The 21,470-nt window shown below is 34.3% G+C and overlaps 1 protein-coding gene across 1 annotated transcript; it reads left to right on the forward strand.

The window, feature by feature from the left end:
- Nucleotides 1-1,421: 1,421 nt before the first annotated feature.
- Nucleotides 1,422-20,885, forward strand: LOC121418512 (RNA transcription, translation and transport factor protein-like). Its single transcript, XM_041612425.1, has 7 exons — nt 1,422-1,588; nt 13,348-13,472; nt 14,505-14,604; nt 15,759-15,839; nt 16,714-16,865; nt 18,845-18,893; nt 19,707-20,885. Exons 1-7 carry the CDS (start codon nt 1,531-1,533, stop codon nt 19,859-19,861), a joined length of 720 nt encoding a protein of 239 aa, XP_041468359.1. The 5' UTR covers nt 1,422-1,530; the 3' UTR covers nt 19,862-20,885.
- Nucleotides 20,886-21,470: the final 585 nt, after the last annotated feature.

The following is a 21,470-nucleotide window of genomic DNA, read 5'->3' on the forward strand; positions in this document are numbered from 1 at the left end:
GAAAAAAAGCATGATTAAAAAACGTTGGATGGGATGGATAGCCAAATTGAAAAGCTGCAAAACGAGCAAAAAAAGTTTGGAAATCTGAGAAGTTGGCCATTAATTTCTCCCAACTTCCAATTCTACACAATGCATTCTTGATATCATTCAAAAGATCATTTAATTTTCTTTAAAATGATAAGCCTACCCAGGGCCGTCGCCAGGGGGGGTGCGGAGGGTGCGAACGCACCCCCCTTCAGAACCAAAAAAAAAAAAAAAAAAAAAAAAAAAAAACCGAAGGGGGGGGTAGGGATACACCGAAACTGCATTGAGGAACAATAGGCATGTTGACCAGTATGTACTTTCTATATCCATTCTGGCCGGCGGGCTATATAATTGCATGAAATTGAGTTAATACGTTGTTTTTTGTGTTTTTGTGTTTTTTTTCATAAAAGCACCCCCCCCCTAGAAAAAAGCTGGTGACGGCCCTGCTTCCATATTTGTTATGATCATGCCATCACGAAAAGAGCAGGATTCAAAAGTGTTGGATGAGGTCTAAATTGAAAAGCTGCACTGAACGAGCAGAAATTACCCTGAAGGGTCAATACAGAACATGGTACTTTTGTCTGTGTCAATAGAGATGAAAATCCATTTAAATCAAGCCCCTGCTTCTTCATTTTTCATGTTTTGTTGTGGTTTGTGTAGTGATGGTTTGTTTGTTTGTTATTTGTTTGCTTGTGCAGAGGTGTGTTTGATTCCATGTTAATGTTGATGTTAAGGTGCATGAAAACAATTAAAAGAAACCGCTTAGAAACTCACTCATCATGCTCATCACCACCGAAAAAAGAACAGTGACTTTCAATACTGTGTCATTATGCATTTTTTTTTATTTTGACCTTGCCCCACATTTCAAGGCACTGCACTTCCATGTGAACCATCATCATAATCATGTAGGTATCATTTTAACTTGAAAGAAAATGAAATTATCTATTCATTGATATTAGTACATATTACGTCAGGCACTATGACTGATTAACCTAGACGTAAAATGTTTCAAAGTAATTGATTATATACCAGCTTGGTGTTTACCACCAAAAATGCTGTCCTGTATACGGGAGTTACCACAAACAGAAACATTGATATTTACTAAAACCAAGGAGGGATTATCGATCAAAGTCAGATTTCCAAACTTTTTTTAGGAGTTTATATTGCGTTATAGTGGAGTAGCTAGAGAAAAGAAACGTAACGTAAATGTAAAGTAAAGTAAAGACGCAAAAATCAAGCAAATAGTAGGTAATACAGTGAAATGTCAAATTCTTAACATAGGGAGGTCAAACGACGATACGACCCAACGTTTTACTCATAAGCTCCTTGTTTTGACTAATAAAAAAAAAGGAGAGAAAAAATGTTGTCGCAAGCTGGCGCTCGACCGATTCGATCAACGCGAGTTCACGATCGAGTGCAGTGCTGGCGATTTATCGTGAGAAGTCATCATCAAAATTACTTTCACCAACCTGATTTAATCCATATTCTGTCTTTTTCACTTTGAATATGTTTAGGAGAAAGCTGCAAGCCCTGAACTATCCACAGCCGGATTGTAATGTTTGTGGTAATTATTTTGATTCGCTTAATAATATCTCAATGATGTTTTAAACTTTTTATCTCGGTCCCACATGTGAAAAGTTTTGTTTGATCATAACAATGTCACCAATTAATTCTATTGCATTGCCTTGCCCTTGGCTTGCCGCCTTGCCCTTGACCTTGGCTTGGGCCTGGGTCTGGGCCTAGCTTATTGGTCTTATTGCTATGAATCAAGTGGTGCCCAATTCTATGGGACAAATGCTTGATTTTGTTTACACTGTCAGTTTCCAAAATCACCAAATACAGCTATTCATCATATAACTTGGCTCTTATGTAAATTTGATTCTTTGAATTATTTTTTCTTACAGTAGGGGAGTTGAGAAGTTTTGAAAAACGTGAAAATAAGCACGCACGTGCTTATATGCACGTTTTCGTTCCTGCCAGTCCTTCCAAAAACGTGATTATAAGCACGTTTTGACCAGTTTTTTGGCTTTAGCTGCCAGGCTTTTCAAAAGCCAAAAATTTGATTGACACCATCAGAAAGAGCAGGAAAAATTACATCATATAACACTTTATAAAAAAAATTCACCGTCTATTTTTCCTACAACACCTGATTGAAGCAACTACAACGATCGATTCCAAATTTTACCGTGCTACGTCACTTGTCCCTTGGGCTTCCAGCAAACGTTCTTATATGCACGTTTCCACATCCAGGGAAGTTCTGCCTCGAGTGTCTGATTTGTTTTATTAGGATAAGGATTAGTGGACATGTTTAGAGAGGGTGTCTATAAAATTCCCAAAGGAGACTTACTCTTGGCATGCCCCTAAATCAATATGTCACATGAATATTTTCTACTTTTGGTTTGGTCGCAGGTGGCATGTGGAAATAAAATGTTCATTATTCTGTTTAGTATGTCTAGGCTGCTAGGCATAATGTTTTTTTTTTGTGTGTGTGGGATCTTAAAGTTCTTTCACCTTTCACTGTTTTATGAGAAAATCTCTATTCAGATTGTTTAAATTTTGTTCTAAGAAAATTATCAGACTGTTTAAAATAATACATTCTGTAGAATTTACATGCATGTATTTGATGTGAACAGTATTATGTATACAGTTGTTTTCTTATCCTTAATTGTTGAATTTCAATGTATACTGTGGATAATATACATGTATGCTTGAAAGCAATGTCAAAATGTATATTTTCTTTAGCTCCTATTAAAGGTAAAAAGCATTATACAAACATATACATTCAATTCATGTTGTCAGAATTTATGTGTTTGAAGTGGGTTGAAATGCGTGTGTTTTCATGTACCTATATACCTTGTTTGATATACCTCGATGTTTGTCTTGCTACTTTATTCCCTATATTTCTGTTTCTGTCTCATCATGATCTCTCAGTACCTCCACATCTTTTCATTCATTCCCAGCCCCTCTACATTCTTTCAGTGTGAAGTACTCAATAAAACCATAATGTGAATAAAAAATATAAATGAAACCAGCATAACTCTGAACATCAAAATCGGATTTAAAATATGAAAGTTATGATATTATAAAGTCTTGCTTAATTTTACAGAACAGTTATAAATGCACATCCTGGTCATTATGAACCGATGACGCCACCCATACACTATTTCTTTGGTATTTTATTATATGAAATAAAGAATATTCAAATGATGCATTTTTGTCAGTATAAGGAAGCTCTTTTTTTAATCGGAGGATGTTGCAGATAAAGATTCCCCACCTGTTCACGAAGGAATGAGAAACTGTAATATAGAAAGAAAGTAAGAATTTGCCTTTACTTCCATGCTTTGGTTGATAGCTCCTGAATTTTGAAGCACCGGGGATGTGCGACTCATACATTTGCAAAATAATGTTAGATTTTTTTGGGGTGTAAGGTGTACATGAGCATGTTGTGTAAACATGGGTGTGTAAAACCATAGAGCTATCTGTAATAGCTCTATGGTAAAACGTTCAAACGGCATGTTTGTCGGAAAAACCATAATCTCCAATTACCTCAGTTGCACTGTGAATTGATTGTTTACAATTTGGAGTGTAGTAATAATGTATTGATGACAGAACTTGGATGTTGTAAGAGTGTGATTGGATTCCAATAAACTGTCGATCATATGCAGGTTGTTATTGTAAGATTTTTATTTAATGGGTGTGACTATTGATATACATACATGTATGTTGAATATGTACCTGATATTTATTGTATGATTTGTACCTAATTGTAATTGAATCCATCATTATTTCAAGACCATTTTAGTATGATTTTGTATGCCTATCCCGCATGTTTACTTTGTAAATATAATTTTTTATGAATAAACACTGGAAGACAAAGTGACATGAAGTCTTGTGTAAAAACAACAGATAACAAGAAAAAGTTCACCAAAAAAAATTGAATGAAAATAAAATCATTTATTTACAAGTTAAAGGTCTAGTCCACCCCAGATAAATGTTGATTTGAGTAAATAGAGAAAAATCAAACCAGCCTAACATTGAAAATTTCATCAAAAGTTGATGTAAAGTAAGAAAGCTATGACATTTTTAAGTTCCGATTATTTTTCACAAAACACTGATATGGGCAAGTCCAAGCTATTGTCCCCTCTGAAGCCAAAATTAAATCTTTGCCTAAATCTAGCATATTGTATGTCAGGCAGTGTCCCGTACGTCACGATTTAGCATATGGGTGATTCCATACGTGTCGTACGGGACATTTAGAGAGCATTTGGCAGTTTTTGACAAGAAAAAACAAAAAATATTCCAGTAACTATAGGTGATCATCAAGTACTACCAGAGTGTTAGAAAACCAAGACTTAAAATGACTTGACTTCAAATCCTGTATAATACAGATTTAAAATAGTAATGTGTCGTACGGACGCAGAAAAAGTGGCTTTTTTAGAAACCTCAAGTTTGTACTCAAAAGTCTGTGAGTTGGGCAGATAAATTTCATAGAAACTGAACTCAAATTGACACTCAATTACCCAAGAACAAACACATTTATAAAAGAAAGCAAAATAAACATTCATGAATAAATAAAGCAAATTATAATTTTCGAGGACAATGTGGCGTACGGGACATTCAAAATGTGTCGTACGGGACATCTCTAAATTTAAGCCAGACTTTCTTACTTTATGTTACTTTGACTTCTTCAATCACATTATTTGGCTGATGATAATGATAATCCTATCAAACTAAGACATTCATTAGGTTAGAAACTGCTATTAGCTGAATATTTCTGTCAATATATCATAAACAAAATAATGTGTCGTACGGGACAATTGTGTGTCGTACAGGACACTTCTGTGTGGCGCGGCGACACTTGTGTGTCGTACGGGACATTTGTGTGTTGTACATGTACAGGCACTTGCTTGTTGTACTGGGCAGCCTGAATGAAAAAAAAAAACTTTTATCAATCAGAAGGAGCATTGCCCCTAAATTTTTCCTTTTTTATGAAAAATCTTTTAAAAAGTAGTCATTCAGGACAATATAATTAAGTAACCTCAATATATACAATTGGGAGCAATATGTTATAATTTTTTTCATGATGGGAAATGTACAAGTATTCACAGCATTTTTACAAGCTGAAAAACTTGAGGTTTTGTGTGAAGTTACATTTTAGGGAATCGATGATTTTCAACCACTATTTGAACAATGAATGAATGAAACTTTGTGTAAATTATGGGGCTAAAATGTTATAATTTTTTTATATAAAATGTATATCTACATGATATATGTCACAACTGTCACTTGTAATTCCATAATTTTTTTTCTAAGGAAATGCGGTTCTACTTTTTCATACTCTGCATTTCATGAAACCATATGGTTTGTCTTATTTTCCAGATTTTTTTATACAACTCGAAAAAAGTAAGGATTTTCAATACATATAAAAACATAGTGATCATCAAGGGAAGTCCAAATAGATGATCATGATGATTGATATGTATTTTTTTTAACATCTTATGATAATTCCTCATTAACATGTAAGAGGAAGTCATTCGAGGCTATGTTGAAATGATTATAAAATTTTTCTTTTCATGCTCAATGAAAAGAAATTAACCTGCTCTGATCAGTGAAAATCACCAGTTTAGCTGAAGGGATTCACAAAAGAATAAGCCTACATGAAATCAATTAAAATGTTTAGAATCACGTATTCCATGTTCTATGGATATAAACAAAGGACTTTTTCAGTTCACTTTATGTTAAATCAATTAAATGAATTTAAATATGCCTACTATTTATGGTTCCTGAATTCAAATCCTGCAATTAAAGGGGAAGTTCACCCTGAAGAAAACTTTGTTGCAAAAATAGCAGAAAAAATGGTAAAAAATATTAGTGAAGGTTTGAGGAAAATCCGTTAAAGAGTAAGAAAGTTATTAGAGTTCAAAGTTTTGCACTTGTGACGTCATAAACGAGCAGCTGCCCCATGTGTTATAAAATGCATGAATTTCAAATTTTGCATGGTTCCTGATGACTTAATTTTCTTTTCTATTCATGGTCGGGTGTGAAATGATTTGTCTATTGATATACAAAAGGTACAGCGAAAACCATTATCAATTTTCTGAGAAAATGACATTTCATTGATTTTTTACCATTTGCTATGTAGGTATGCTGCTCGCATATGACGTCACAAATCAAATAATTGAAATTCTAATAACTTTTTAATTATTTGATGAATTTTTCTCAAACCTTCGGCAATATTTTTTACTATTTTTTCTGCTATTTTTACAATAAAGTTTTTGTCAGGGTGAACTTCCCCTTTAAATGCATTATTATACTGTGTGTCGTACGGGACAACTTTTAATAGGACAATAATTGAAAAATGAAGGGCAGTAATTAGATCCTTATGGGATAAATCGATCACCCATGGGTTAAACAAAGAGAAACTGATTTTATGAAATTGCATCATCAAAAATAAAATTGTAGGAAAAACTTTTGCATTGTCATGTGTCGTACGGGACATTGCCAAATATAGGTTCGGAAAAATCAGGGCTGCCCCTTTTATGGATCATGAAAATGTTGTAGATATTATTTGGAACCATCAATGATATATTATTCTATTGACCTGCAATATTTTCAATCTTCTCTTGCTTTGCAAATAATTGTTTCAGGTGGTGTTTGTGCTGACTATTCAATGAGCAAAATTATTGAAAATTTAAAATTCCATTGTTCCCCCAATTAAAACTATATCTGTCTTCACTTTGGGTTAAAACTCATAATTTTCATAAAATTTAGGTATCATAGTAAAATATTACACTACTTGTGACTTATTGAAAGCATGTTGAAATTTATCATATTTTTGAAGTTCTAGTGTGGAATCGCCCATATGTTTTTTTAGATTCCAATTAAGAAAAAGTTGAACAGTTTTCTTCAAACTTTGGAGAATTCTTATTTATATTACATGTACTATTATCCAAAAATTAAAGTGAATTTACTGAATTAATTTCACGTTAAGTTATATCAGCTAATTAAGTTTTGTGACGTATGGGACAAATGTGTGACGTACGGGACACACCATGGGCTTTCTATGTAATTTTAATTAGGGTTATTTTTTAATAAGGAGCAAAGATAATGTAAATTGAGATAAATAATATTATATCAGTGGTTGAATATTGGTAAAAGGCTGATAATAAAGTTACAATTTGTAATAATAACATTAATTAGTATTAATTAGTTATGTTATTAATTACATCTTTTATAATTATAAGGTTATAAAATTTTTTATGTTTTGTTTAATCATATACTATAATAGAATAATATATATAAATCATAATAATCCATGTAAAACTTACTTACTTTGGTTTACATCCAGTTAATTGTAAATTTTGATGAAATTTCAATTTCCCCATTCGTTTAACACATGGAATTATTTGAAAGACATCTTTCATAATATTTATAAGGTCGTAAAGTGTTTGCTATGTTTTGTTTCAGTGTGTGCTATCAAAGAAATATATATCAATCATGATAATCCATGTAAAAATTAACTTACTTTGGTTTGCATCAAGTTAATTAAAATTTTGATGAAATTTCACTTTCCCCATTCGTTTTACACATGGACAAATGTCCCATACGAAACATGTCCCGTACGTCACAGCGCGGTTGTTTATATTTTGAGCTATTACATAATAACACCAATGAGTTCCATCATTTCATTCATGGCTAATGAAACCTGATAAGATACAAGATGAAAACATGATAATGAGAGATTTCCAGCTTATTCCAATTCACAGAGTTTTAATGACAAACTCTTTTAAAAAAAATCAACTTTCGTCTGGTCCCGTACGTCACAGTGCATATTAATTAAAATATTACATCGTTAATGGAATTGTAGATCACTAATTTTTTTCATGAATAAAGAGGGCATGACTGGCCTACCAAAATCCAGGAAAGATTTGCTGTTGTGCATTTATTTCTTATGTTACACAACTTTAAAGTCTCTAAATGTCCCGTATGTCACAAGTCAAATAGCTTGGACCTGCCCTAATACACAACTGAGTGACATGCAAATGAGATAGTCGATCATGGCGTCCCTCACTCACTATTTTTTTTTTATTGTTTGAATAATACAATATTTCATTTTTTACAAATTTGATAATAAGGACCAACTTGACAGAACCATAAAGTATTAAATAATGTTAATTCCAGATGATCAGGGAGGAATTAATCATTGTTTCACTTGGCAATGACTATGAGGAGAAAATTAGAATATTTCACATTTCATACAATACAAAATAAATAGTGAGTGGATGACGTCATCAGTCTCCTCATTTGCATAAAGACCAGGATGTGAATATAAATGTTATCTGAAATTAAGCGAAACTTTAAAATGTCATAACTTTCTTATTTTACACCCGATTTTGATGAAATTTAAGTGTTATGTTTGTTGGATTTTTCTCTTTTCATTCAAATCTACTTTTTGTTGGAGTGGACTTGTCCTTTAAGTATCAACCCTGTGATAGTCAATATGAGAGAGTACTGAATGTGATGAAATTAATTGATGCAAATTTTGAAATAATATTTGTTTTATTAAAACAATAGAATATGCATCATTTAGATGAATCAAACATCCGTCAGCTGCTTAAAGGGCATGTCCACCCCAACAAAAACTTGATTTGAATAAAAAGATAAAAATTCAACAAGCATCACGTTGAAAATTTGATCAAAATTGGATGTAAAATAAGAAAGTAACATTTGACATTTTAAACTTTCGCTTGATTTCACAAAACAGTTATATGCACATCCTGGTCAGTATGAACCGATGACGTCGTCCACTCTCTATTTCTATTTCTATGGATGTGCATATAACTGTTCAAAACTTTGAACTTTCCTTTTGTGGCATTCGATTTTGATGAAACTTTTAAGAAAAGTGCTTGATTGCTTTCTCTCTTTTCATTGGGGTGGACTTCCCCTTGTAGGCTCCACACACCTACGACACCTCATGTGTCCGTCTATTCCAGTTGAGTATCCTTATTCCTTCATCAACAATTACTATTATTATCATTGATAATGATTTAACTATGTAATATCTTTACTCTTATTTCATTTTTCCATGAATGAAATAAGAGTAAAGATATTACATAGTTAAATCACTCTTTTAATACCAAATTCCGGTCATTATGTGTGTCGCTAATCATTCAAAGAAAATCGCATTTTCAGTTACTGTTATCATGTTGAACTTAGATCGACTACTTCGAACTGAAACTATCCGATTTCGGAACAGTGATGCCCTTCTCTCTAGCTTCACAAACATAGTTGGATAGTTTGACGTTTTGTCACTTATAAATGACTTTGTGTTTGATTAGAATGTTTCCTAAGGGTGTTTCAGTTCATTTTTTTTTACATGTAATACTTTGAAATGTTGTAGGCCTTCATTTTGTCATTGTTTGACATACCGTACTTCATCTATTGGCCTGTAATATTTTAGCTTGACTTTATTCAGTTATGGTTGAAGACTTGCAATGTAAGATGGACGAATCTATCTGAATAAACAACTTGAAGGAGATAATAATCAACAAAATGAAACTATTCACTGTTACTCAATGTTATTAGTGTTCTCATTGCCGTTAGACAAGTCATGATATGATAATCAATGTTGGACCTACTGTTTACCTACATGAAGATGGCTTTATGAGCCTGCAGTGTACATATACATTTTTGTCCTTCATTCCAAAGAAATACCGTAAGTGAAATGATTCATCTGTTGACATGTATTTTTTTAATAATATCTTTATAGAAATTGTTGCTTTGATACTGACAAATAAAGAGTACATTCAAGCTTTCATTTCATTTCATATAATTGCGATTTGATGATCCCTTTATGTGAGATAATTCTGCTCTACCTTTTATAATAATCAGATCAAGGCTCGGCACTAACTTTTTTTATCGGTGGCCCGTTCGAGCCACCAAATCATTTTTTTTTTGGTGGCCCGAAAAAGAGAAATATTTTCTATTAAAAAAAAACCCTGTAAGATATTCAAAGAAAGTTGCCAAAATCACGGATTAATTAAGAATCGATCGGAACATGTTTTAAAATTATTCTGATGCGTTAGAGAGAACTGCGCCCTTTGAAGAAATATAATAAACTCATCAGAAATAATTCATTTTTATTATGATGAATTATTAATCAACTTTCCGTCATGTTAATGAATTCTGTCTCATCTTGCCATTTTTGCACCGTTCTCAAACTTGCGTGATTTTTATTTCTTCAGCGATTGCAGCAGTTTATTCCGCAAGGTATATGAAATCAATTTTATGTCTCTGGCGAATAAGAATAATTTCAAGACATGCTCTGATGACCAATAATGAACAAGTCTTATTGCAAAATGAGTACCATGCTTTCTTTGAGTAATGGTCACAAAAATGGCGGATCCAGCATTTACCTGCGGGGGGGAGGGGGTAACTAAACGATATCGTTGATAGTGATAACAAGACATATTTTTTTAAAACTTCAGTCACCTCCTACCCCCCCCTTTTGAAGCCTGGGAGGGGGGGGGTATTCAACACATTTGGGGACATTTTCCTATTGTCTACTAAAGTGAACTGCAAGCCTATGCCACCATGCCACCCCAAAACCCCCTCCCCTGGATAACAAATACATAATTCCCTTTTCTACAAGACAGCAATTTAACGTCACTCTTCTGTTCGAAAGAATTGCCTCTGCAGTGACCTTCTTTTTTGGGGGTGGGGGTGCATACCACAATTTTGATTGTCTTCATTTGGGCGAGTTGAAAAATATATAAAGCAAGGGCAAAGGTACTTGCGACTCAGTAAATACATACAACACACATTGTGATAGACTATTGAACACACAGCAATTACATGTACATGAGCAGTAAATGTATATTTCTACAGCCACCTGCCACCAAGAGTAGAAAATATGTGACATATTAATGGTGCACGCCAGGAGCAAGTCTCCTTTGGGAATTTTATAGACACCCTCTCTAAAAATGTCCAATAATCATTATCCTAATAAAACAAATCAGACACTCGAGGCAGAACTTCCCTGGATGTGGAAACGTGCATATAAGAACGTTTGCTGGAAGCCCAAGGGACAAGTGACGTAGCGACGGTAAAATTTGGAATCGATCGTTGTAGTTGCTTCAATCAGGTGTTGTAGGAAAAATAGACGGTGAATTTTTTTTATAAAGTGTTATATGATGTAATTTTTCCTGCTCTTTCTGATGGTGTCAATCAAATTTTTGGCTTTTGAAAAGCCTGGCTGCTAAAGCCAAAAAACTGGTCAAAACGTGCTTATAATCACGTTTTTGGAAGGACTGGCAGGAACGAAAACGTGCATATAAGCACGTGCGTGCTTATTTTCACGTTTTTCAAAACTTCTCAACTCCCCTACTGTCTTAATTAAAAATAGAGATTGTAAAATGAAAATTTTCTTGCCACATTACTTTCCACCAATAGAGGGCGTACACAAAAATATGCCCAAAATTCAAGTTTTTGAGCACTCTGGTGAATACAAAAAATATTCCCAAGTTACTAATGAAAAATAAATTGCAACTGTATGGAAATTAGTTATTTTGGCCGCAATAGTGATATCTTACTGATAATTTAAAGTGTGTGCTATGTACAGCATTGGCATACCATAGTCCTACCTGTAGATTCCCCACAGGCAGGATGGTTGTAGTGAACAAGTGCTAGTAGTACTGATACTGAAATTCAGTATTTAGTACTGAAAAATGAGAAGAATACTGATGGTTTCATGCAAAATACTGAGTTCTAAGTTTCAGTTTTATGTGTAGCCCTATGGTATTTCTTCAGAAATACTGATTTCCTCACCAAAATACTGATTTTCTACTTTTGAAATACTGAAATGCTCTTGTTCAAGTTGGCAGCTCTGGGTAAGTGATGTTCGTCATCATGTTTGTGCAGGCTCCAATCCACTTGATCCACCTACTCATTATTTGTTTTATGTTTTAATTTAATCCTCATTGTAATGTGTTCATACTTTCATTCTTCCTTGAAAAATTGGTACTGCCATTGTTACAACCTATTTTATTTAGACAGCTGGCAGCCGTCTGTTTCGAGGAGTTTTTTAACATTTTATTTTTTAAAATTTCTCCTCGTACACAGACGGCTCGCTATCGTGCAGCCACCATTAGGGGACTTACAATGCAAAGTCCCCCCTTCGGGGCTCTTCTATTTCTGTCTTTAATGAATCAAACTTTTGAAAATTAATGCAACCGAAATGCAAATTAATATTCCCTCTTGGCATTAATTGCAAAAAAACAGGGAAAATCAAGTCAAAAGGAACAAAAACAGTGACTTCCCTCAGCTGTCGCGCATTTTCACTTCTCTATTTTATCTGAACTTCATACGTGAACATATGGCCATTGAGTCCCCTGTACAGATTGCGCTAGAACTAGAAGATAGAACTTCGGTCTCTGTGTTTGGTCAGTGGAGCCAACAGAGTTCAGTGGAACAACCAACATAACAGAGACTGAATCTTTTGGTCTACAACCTATTAAGAGTTTCTTGTCAATTTAGCAAATAGATCTAATCCATACAAGAAAGTACCGGTACAAAAGAAATAGTGAGCAAGTAAGATGATTGATTCTCTCATTTGCATACCACTGTGTTATGGATACAACTGAACTATTGTGACAAAATAAGCAGAATTTTAAAATCAATGTCATAACTTTCCTATTTTACATAGATCTGATTCTTATGGCATTTTCAGCAGTTAATTGATTTATTTCCCCCCCCCCCTTTTATATATATTTGAAACAACTTTTTGCTGGGGTGGACTTCCCTTTATTAAATATTGTAGTGTAAGGATTATATTCTAGATCACACAATTAAAAGACCTCCTGCCAAATTCCATTTTCATGCATAAATTATCATTGGCCTTATGAAAATTTTCTTCTCATGTGTGTATGCTCACTGTGTACAAAGTCAATTCACATGTAAGTGGAAGGATGTCACCAGCATTGAATAAATGGCAGTGAATGAACTGATTACCTATTTCACTCTGCCACATTATGAATTGAACAAAATTACAGGACATTGCTGTAGTTTATATTGTGGATTCTGTTTTTGATGCAATCATGCAATCAGTGACTGATTAAAAGAACTCCCAAATAAGCCCCCATCTTGCCCCCTAGGCTATGCAAGTTCAAAATAGCCAGGGTTATGCAGGTTTAAGGCACATAGAGCTTGAATACCTTGCTTTCTATTAATGATACAATACTCATCAGAAAGGTCTTTAAACACATATTTCTCTATTGATTGATGATTCTTTTTTTTCTCTCTTTCTTTTCCACCTTGACTTGACAGATGAGAATATATGGCGGAATCTAGTTGAATGGGTAGAAGATCAGAAGATTCGCTTGTATAAGATTGAAGATAGAGCTGCTTTAAGGAACAAGAGCAGCACGCAGTGGCCAAAAGCATTCATTAAAGTAAGACCATTACTCTTGATTGACATTTGACATAAAACAATAAACTCATTCTTAGTCATTTCAGTTGAGAGTAGTATTCACAAAGTGCCTTGTATAAGACTCTTTATGATATGATGATGATGACAATGATGAAGATGATCGTAATGATGATGCTAATGAAGCTGATCTAATTGATGATGTTGATGATCGTCATCATTATCGTATTCATCATTATTATCAATTAGATCAGCTTCATTAGCATCATCATTACGATCATTTTCATTATCGTCATCATCATCAACTATCATCTCATGTAGCCATCACCCGGGGGGGCCACTTCCATTCACGAGTGGATACCATGCGCAACCATGGGGTCGCGAAAAGCACCCTAAACACGTAATTTTCATATTCTGAAAGTGCACCCCTTAACAAGTATTGGCGTGTGAAACCCTACCCTTAACGATTATTGGAAACAAAACGATACTCTTGGCAAATCTTCCCTGAAATGAACCCCTTAACAAGTACAGGAATGTTTGTTGTTACAGGTCCTTCGGTCGTCGGCTTTATCTTATTTGGTTTAGTACGACCCCACCTTCTACACCTCGCGCAAATCGGACTCTAAAAACGAAGTGTTGAGGCAAAAAGGACATCCTTTATAAAACATTTTAATTTTGTTTTATCATCCCCTCAAATTCGACCCTAAACACGTAATTTTCCTAGCGAAATAGATACCCTTTTTTCAGTATTTTTGTGTTTTTGACACCCTTATCACGTTACGTACGTAACGTGCCCTATCTTGAAAAAGACATCCTTTTTACGTGTTTTTTTGGTCGCGCATGGTATCCACTCCTCAATGTAAGTGGCCCCCCCGGGAGCCATCAACAATTTATGATGGTGATGGTGGTGATGATAATGATTGATGATGATCATTTATAATAATAATGATGATAATAGTGGTAATGATATCAAGAACTAGAAAAGAATAATCCTTCTCTGTCACTGAAACTTTTCCCTGTGTACTATTTTTATTGTACCTCTACATTTTCTTTTCAGTATATCCAAGACTTACAATGTCCATTGGATGGCAGTGATAGATTGGCAGTGTGTGATTGGATCCTTGGTCATGCCGTTCGATTGGAGTATGGAGAAAAGGGTAACACAAATTCCTCTCTAAATGATAATAAACGTATCAATTAGACGGGGGGGGGGGGGGGTTGTCAAGCTATTTGTATGTTAAAGGACAAGTCCATTCAAACAAAAAGTTGATTTGAATGAAAAATGAAAAATCCTACAAGCATAACACTGAAAATTTCATTAAAATTGGATATAAAATAAGAAAGTTAAGACATTTTAAAGTTTTGCTTAATTTCACAAAACAGTTATATGCACATACTGGTCAGTATGCAAATGAGGAGACTGATGACATCACCCCCTCACTATTTCTTTTGTATTTTATTATATGAAATATTCTAATTTTCTACTCATTTTCAAGTGAAACAATGATTAATTCCTCCCTAAACATGTGGAATTAGCATTGTTAAATACTATATGGTTCAGTCAAGTTGGTCCTTATTTTCAAATGTGTAAAAAATTGAATTTTTTATAATTCAAACAATAAAAAAACAAAAGAAATAGTGAGTGAATGATATCATCGACCTTCTCATTTGCATGTTACTGAATTGTGCATATCACTGTTTTGCGAAAAATAAGTGAAACTTTAAAATGTCACAAATTTCTTATTTTACATCCGATTTTGGTGAAATTTTCAGCATTATGCTTGTTTGATTTGTCTCTTTTTATTCAAATCAACATTTTTCTGGGATGGACTTGACCTTTAAGATAATGTTTACCCACAGTGACACAACGTATGCTCCTGGAACACTTGTCTTAATATTTCAGATTAGAGTAAGGTTAGGTTAGAGTTAGGATTGTAACAGAGTTTTCGGTTCAGAATAATATAACGATAAGGATTAGGGTTTATTTAGTTTTTGAGGTTAGGTTTTATGTTTGGCTTAACATGCAGAATTTCCATCAGAGCAATTGATGCAAGAGCAAATGTCAAATTTGAATATTAACATATCATTTTCACAACTCAAAACCGTGATGATGCACAAAACAGCTTGGCTTAGAAGGTTTAAGAATTGGGTCAGTGCATCAATCCTCTATGGGAAGGCATTAATCCTCAATACCAGATCCCTCGAATAGGACTTAAAGACAATGGTCTCTTAGTTGCTTATACTCTAGCCTTGATATCTGAGCTGTCTTGAGAACTTAACAATTTTACTGGATGTTTATTTCTTCTTACAGCACAAATTTATAAAGGAATAGGAGCACCATCCAAGACCCCTTCAGGACCTATGGTAGAAGACCCCTTTGCAAGTATTGATGGTAAAAATCAAGAACTATTAAGTGATAGGCTATGATTGGTTGAAATCAATATCGATTGTAGAAAACTAGCACAGTCTCAGCGCCGTTTCTCAGAAATGCGCGCTCGGGGCACAGGTGTGAATCCAGCTTGTAATCCAGATTTTAATGCACAAAGATTACACCCCCTGAAATTGTATTGTATCTAACCCAGCTTAACCCGCTACCGTGGGGGGGGGGGGGGCCTGACATAGTGGCCCATTGCTTGCTTTTCATAGAAGAGATTGAGTTTGATCAATCACAGCTGTCTTTATAGAACCTAAAGACTTTTATGAAGTATACATTATTTCTTTTTACCATTTTGTTTTTTCATCAGTAGATGAACCCATACTTTAGTTTTCCTTTTTATGCCCCCGCAGACAAAGTCCGGAGCGGGCGTTAAGCGTTGCCCCTGTCCGTCCGTCCTTCCATCCGTCCCCCACTTGGTTTCCGCGCAATTACTCGAAAAATCTTTGATGGATTTAAAAATTGTTGGTGTGTAGGTAGATGACACCAAAATACAGGCTAAGTTCGAATTTGGAGTCTGCAGGTGAAAGGTCACAGCTCATATATGTGAGTTGGTTCAAAGGCTTAAATTTATTCATTATATGCATACCCGGTATTGGTTTCTGCATTATATTAAGTTCAATTATATTGAATGAATTTCTGACCGCGTTAAAGCATCTGTGTCATTTGGACACGTCAAATTTCTAGCCTTAAATGGGTACTCCAAACTGAAAATGATATGACTTAATTTTCAGACAAACAAAACACTGAAAACTTTACTTTGAACGGCTGTGTTCAGATTGTGCACATGAGCGAGTAATGAATGAAAGCAACCATGTTTTATTTCCTACAGTTTCTAGTCCTAATGTGAAGGCGGGCCTGGTATCCTTGTGTTCACTACTCAAGATTCCCAGACACGTGGATCCTATTGTGACTTTGGAAGCCATTGCTCTTCTCATCAAAGACAGACTCTCCGATGATGCACAGGAAGGGGTACTTGAAGAGGTAACAGACAGATTTCCCATGATTGAACTGTAACATAAGAATGTCATTTTCTATTTATGCACAAAAATATGTACAGACAATCATGTACATGACTAGGCCTGAATTCAGTAAGGTGAATTCACTTAACCCATGGGTTAATTTTGTCATTTGACATCATGGATTAAATGTAACCCCTGGAGTGTTACTTAAACCATCTTTTTATGAAGTGATCATTGGTTTATAACTCAAATGTTTAGTTGATCCATTATTTAGCTTGGGTTAACTATAATCCACAGGGTAAGTTAACCCAGTTAACTTAGTTCAGGTCAAATTTAACACACCTTTGTGAATTTGGGCATTAGATTTGAGTGGTTCTTATAAGTTGAAGTGATCTGAATGTACCATTCTCTTTCAAAATACTCACACGAGTGCTTGTGCAGTCCTGTAAGGAAGCTACCAGTTAGTCAAAGTTTACTTTACAAATATGTGTGGAATGTGACCCCTTGGCCCCGTCTTACATGAACAATGAGTTACGATTGATCCAATCAATCTTAACTCTATGGAAATCCATCAGTGTCATAATTTTTTCTACAGGAAATTTGCAAAATGTAAACAAAGAAGAACACACCAAATTGTTAAGAAGTCAATGAATTTATGGATATACATTCATATCTAGATTTTTTTAAAACAAACATGCATACTGGATGTTGACGTTGCTGGCCGTCCATACTTGCGATCGATCCAATCAATCGCAACTATTTTTAAGACGGGCCCCTGAATTTGAGTCTTAATGAACATTGTATATCCCCTACTTTGGCTTCAAAATTGATTATTATTTTAACTCTTGATCCATCTCAAAGCTTTTCATGATCAATGTATTCTCACAATTGGCTAAAGTTAGCAACAGAAATATGTGCTAATGGTTGAAATATAGCTTGAGATTGTATGGATCAATAACTAATTTGAGTTCATCATGAAGGTAAATTACCAGTTCGTCTACTGTCAACCCATCCACTCACCACATGGTCTACATTCATTTAGTCTAATGCCATTCTGTCCATCAACATTTCGTCTAACAACCATTTGGTCCAATCAATTCATCTAATCACCATTTCGTCTATGACCATTTCATCTCATAACCAGTTGGTCTAATATCCATTTTATTTTTATACATTTTGCACAATTAACACTTAGTCCAATAAGACCAAATGATATATGGCTATTGGACCAACTGGTTATTAGACGAAATGGTGAGTGGACGAATTGGCAATTAGACTATGTGGATAGTGGACATACTGATGCAAGACCAAATGATAGTAGACGAGTTGGCAATTGGACAAATTGGCATCAGAAGAATTGGAAATAAACCATTATGAATATGCTACAGTACTATGACAAGATCAAAGCGAAAACACAAAGAGGTTCCCTGATATCTGATGTGACTGATATTAATTAAGATGCTACATTTTTATGATTGAAATTTGGCAAAATTCAGAGTTAAATTTAATCAATGCTGAGAAAAAGTGCATGTTTGCTGATATATTACTATGGTATACGCTTCTTATTCCAAAAGAAGCAGATTGAATGTACTAAGATGTTTACTGATAAAAAAATGAAAATTTTTGATTTACTTATAAAGGTTTGTTAATCGGAAATGAAAAAAAGGGTTTATCATCATGTTTAAAGTTTATTGATCCCACAATATGATAATGTTTGTTATTCCGAAGGTTCTTGAATAAAATTAGGTTCATTGTTCATAACCTTCAATAATCCAAATATGAAATAATATTGTTTGTGAGTACAAAAAACACTGATGAACTGTACAAATCTTGTTTTTTGACTATTAAACTTGTGGGATAATGAGCTTTATTTCATTTGGAATATTGAACCTTTAAAAGAAATGATCCAATGAAAAAAAGTCATCTGATAATTGTTTTACTAGCCCATTTGTTAAAATTTTGATGGTTGAAATAATTGCATATTATATTTTTATATTGCAGGGGGTGGAGGTGGACCTCAGCGAATATGAAGTAGGATTTGATGCAAAAGGTATGTGCCCTTTTCAATATGTGCATTTCATAATACATATATATGCCGCCAATGTTCTTTATCATGAGTGGCTCGTTGGTGGACTACTCTTTCTTATGACATTCAGAATAGCAAGGGCAGTGAGAGAAAAATTGCAAAATCAAAGAAAAGATTTCCCAAGTGCATGGAAGATAAATCAATAGAACTACAATTGAGATCCCAGGAAAATTGCATTGTATGGAGTTTTCGATCACTTTCAACTTTTCTCTCAAAACATTTTAATTATAATAATATGCAACATTTATATAGTGCTTAATACAAATGTTTCTAAGTGCTGCATACTATTACCATGGCTTTAGCCCGGCTACCCTGATCGGGCGCATCGAGCATTCAAGGAATTTCTTCCTACTGGGTACCCATTTACTACACCTGGGTCGAGAGTGGCAAATGTAGATAAACGCCTTGCTAAAAGCACTTGGGTTTTGAACCCCAGACCTTGTGGTTCACAGTCCTGAGACTTTATAAATAAAATTATAGGCCACTTTATACTCTGTATTATTATATAGTTTCTAAAAACAGAAGTTTAAAGACTTGCTATTCAAACTATTTGAAACGCATTTGGGTTGGGTCAGACCAAAGAGGTTTATGTTAAAGAGCTAATGTTATTAATAATCCCAAATAGTTTATTTGTAAATGAAATGGGATCACATTTTGTTGAATAAGATTCAGTGAGCTTTAGAAAAAATTTTGACAAGAACAAATGATGATTCACTTTTATAACTTGCTTCTCTGTAAACTTCATTTTCCTTCATTATCTTCCTCTGTAACTCATAGATCCAGTTATGAATGATGCCGGGAGGATTTTACGACTTCTTCACATCAACGAATTACGAGACCTTCAAACTAAGATCAATGAAACTATAGTCGCGGTCCAGTCACTGACTGCTAATCCAAAGACTGATCAACGGCTTGGAAAAGTAGGACGGTAACGTCTTCTCTGGCTCACAAAGTTATTTAATTCACTGTGACTGATAGGAACAAAAATATGGAAATCATATTCTGTATGGCGAGGGGATTTCCCTCGCATTGCACTTGTAAAAACATATGTACTTATAAAGTACTTGCTCTTGTTATGTGTAGTTTATTTTTATTGTGAGTATTTCCAGTAACAGGATTCAGGCCTTGAATTTCAACATTTTAGGGCAAATTAGTAAGGACAAGACCGTGGCAATGAGTAATTTCTTTTAAAAAGATTTAGAGTTTAAATCTAAATGTACTATTAGTATTAAGTGGTTAATTCAATTATAAATGCAGTTTCATCTATTATTCTTAAGGAACTGCTTGCTTTAAAGGGAGGAATACCGGTAGTGGTTGATTTCGTTTTCCAAAACAAAAATTGCTTTAATTTTATTAAATGAGAGTTACATGTATTATTATTTTCTTATTTGTTATTGTGATATTTGATTTTCTTATGTATATCATGTTTACTTGTCCAATTTCAATGAAATGCTTCGAGACATCCACTGATATATGCCTTTGAAAAACAGTATGTTATTTATTTTCATGAGGATTATGTTTCTGCATTGCATTTCATAGTATATTTGGGTCCATTGCTGTGGGTAGTTTCAGTTTATCAACTCATTCAAATGAACCATTAAAAAAGAATAACCGTAATCAAAACTTGATCTTTGATCTTAATATTAACTGATGGTATTTCTCAAAATTCTTCCATAAACTAGGGCATTTTTTATTATTTGTATGTGAAAGCCATTCTTTTTATTCCTTTTCAAGAATTTGCTTCATCCTTCCCAGTATTATTTCATAACATTCTGTTGTGATTTAAATTTAGTTCCATCAATAATTGTAAATTGTAGAAGATGGGTGTGTAATATATTCTTGGTTTAGCAATGGTGGAGACATAAATTTTTACTTATTATGCTGCCTTAATATTGATAAAACGGGTTTTAGGCCCCAGCCTAACTTTGATGGGATCGTGAGACTTCATTTGCCCCCACACCCAGTGGCGGCACCAGGATTTTCAAAGTGGGGGGGCAAATGGGGGGCAAAAGAAAATATTGGGGGGGCAAGGGCAGTCAAAAATTTTTTTTGCATGTGTGGAAAAATCGAGCGCGAAGCGCGAGTTTTAGTGGCCCCAATAAACATTTTTTTGTTACACTTGATATAAACAGAAATTTTTGTAAAATCAGGTAATGCTTAATGGAGCAAAGTTATTGATCAAAACTAGATCATGAACTGAACATTTACATATATGTAATCTTAAGGCGTAGACCTATTCTACTTTTACATTTTTGTATCACATCAGAAAAAATGCATGCAGCAAAACAAACAGCATTGTCAATGTATGCAAGGTAATAATGTAAAAAAAAGGGAAAAATGCTAACCAACTAATTGCAAAACATAACTTGTCTACATATTTTCCAAGCACATGTAAAGTTACTGACATCTGTAGGCTTATACTTACATTCCTACTTGAGCGTTATCCTGGTCGTTGGGTATCTCATGATGAACCTGTCAACCACCTCTTCCAGGTCGATAGCAAGAGCTCTTTCTCGGTGGACACTTATTACCGCGAGGCTT

This window comes from Lytechinus variegatus, chromosome 7 (assembly GCF_018143015.1).
Source record: "Lytechinus variegatus isolate NC3 chromosome 7, Lvar_3.0, whole genome shotgun sequence".
Classification (NCBI taxonomy): Eukaryota; Metazoa; Echinodermata; class Echinoidea; order Temnopleuroida; family Toxopneustidae; genus Lytechinus; species Lytechinus variegatus.

Bases quoted from the DNA above. Each gene is read 5' to 3' on its own strand.
- LOC121418512 (XM_041612425.1), top strand. From the start codon at position 1,531: ATGTTTAGGAGAAAGCTGCAAGCCCTGAACTATCCACAGCCGGATTGT. The intron at 14,605-15,758 runs GTAACACAAATT...TTCTTCTTACAG, and splicing joins ATTGGAGTATGGAGAAAAGG to CACAAATTTATAAAGGAATA. The intron at 16,866-18,844 runs GTAACAGACAGA...TTTATATTGCAG, and splicing joins AGGAAGGGGTACTTGAAGAG to GGGGTGGAGGTGGACCTCAG.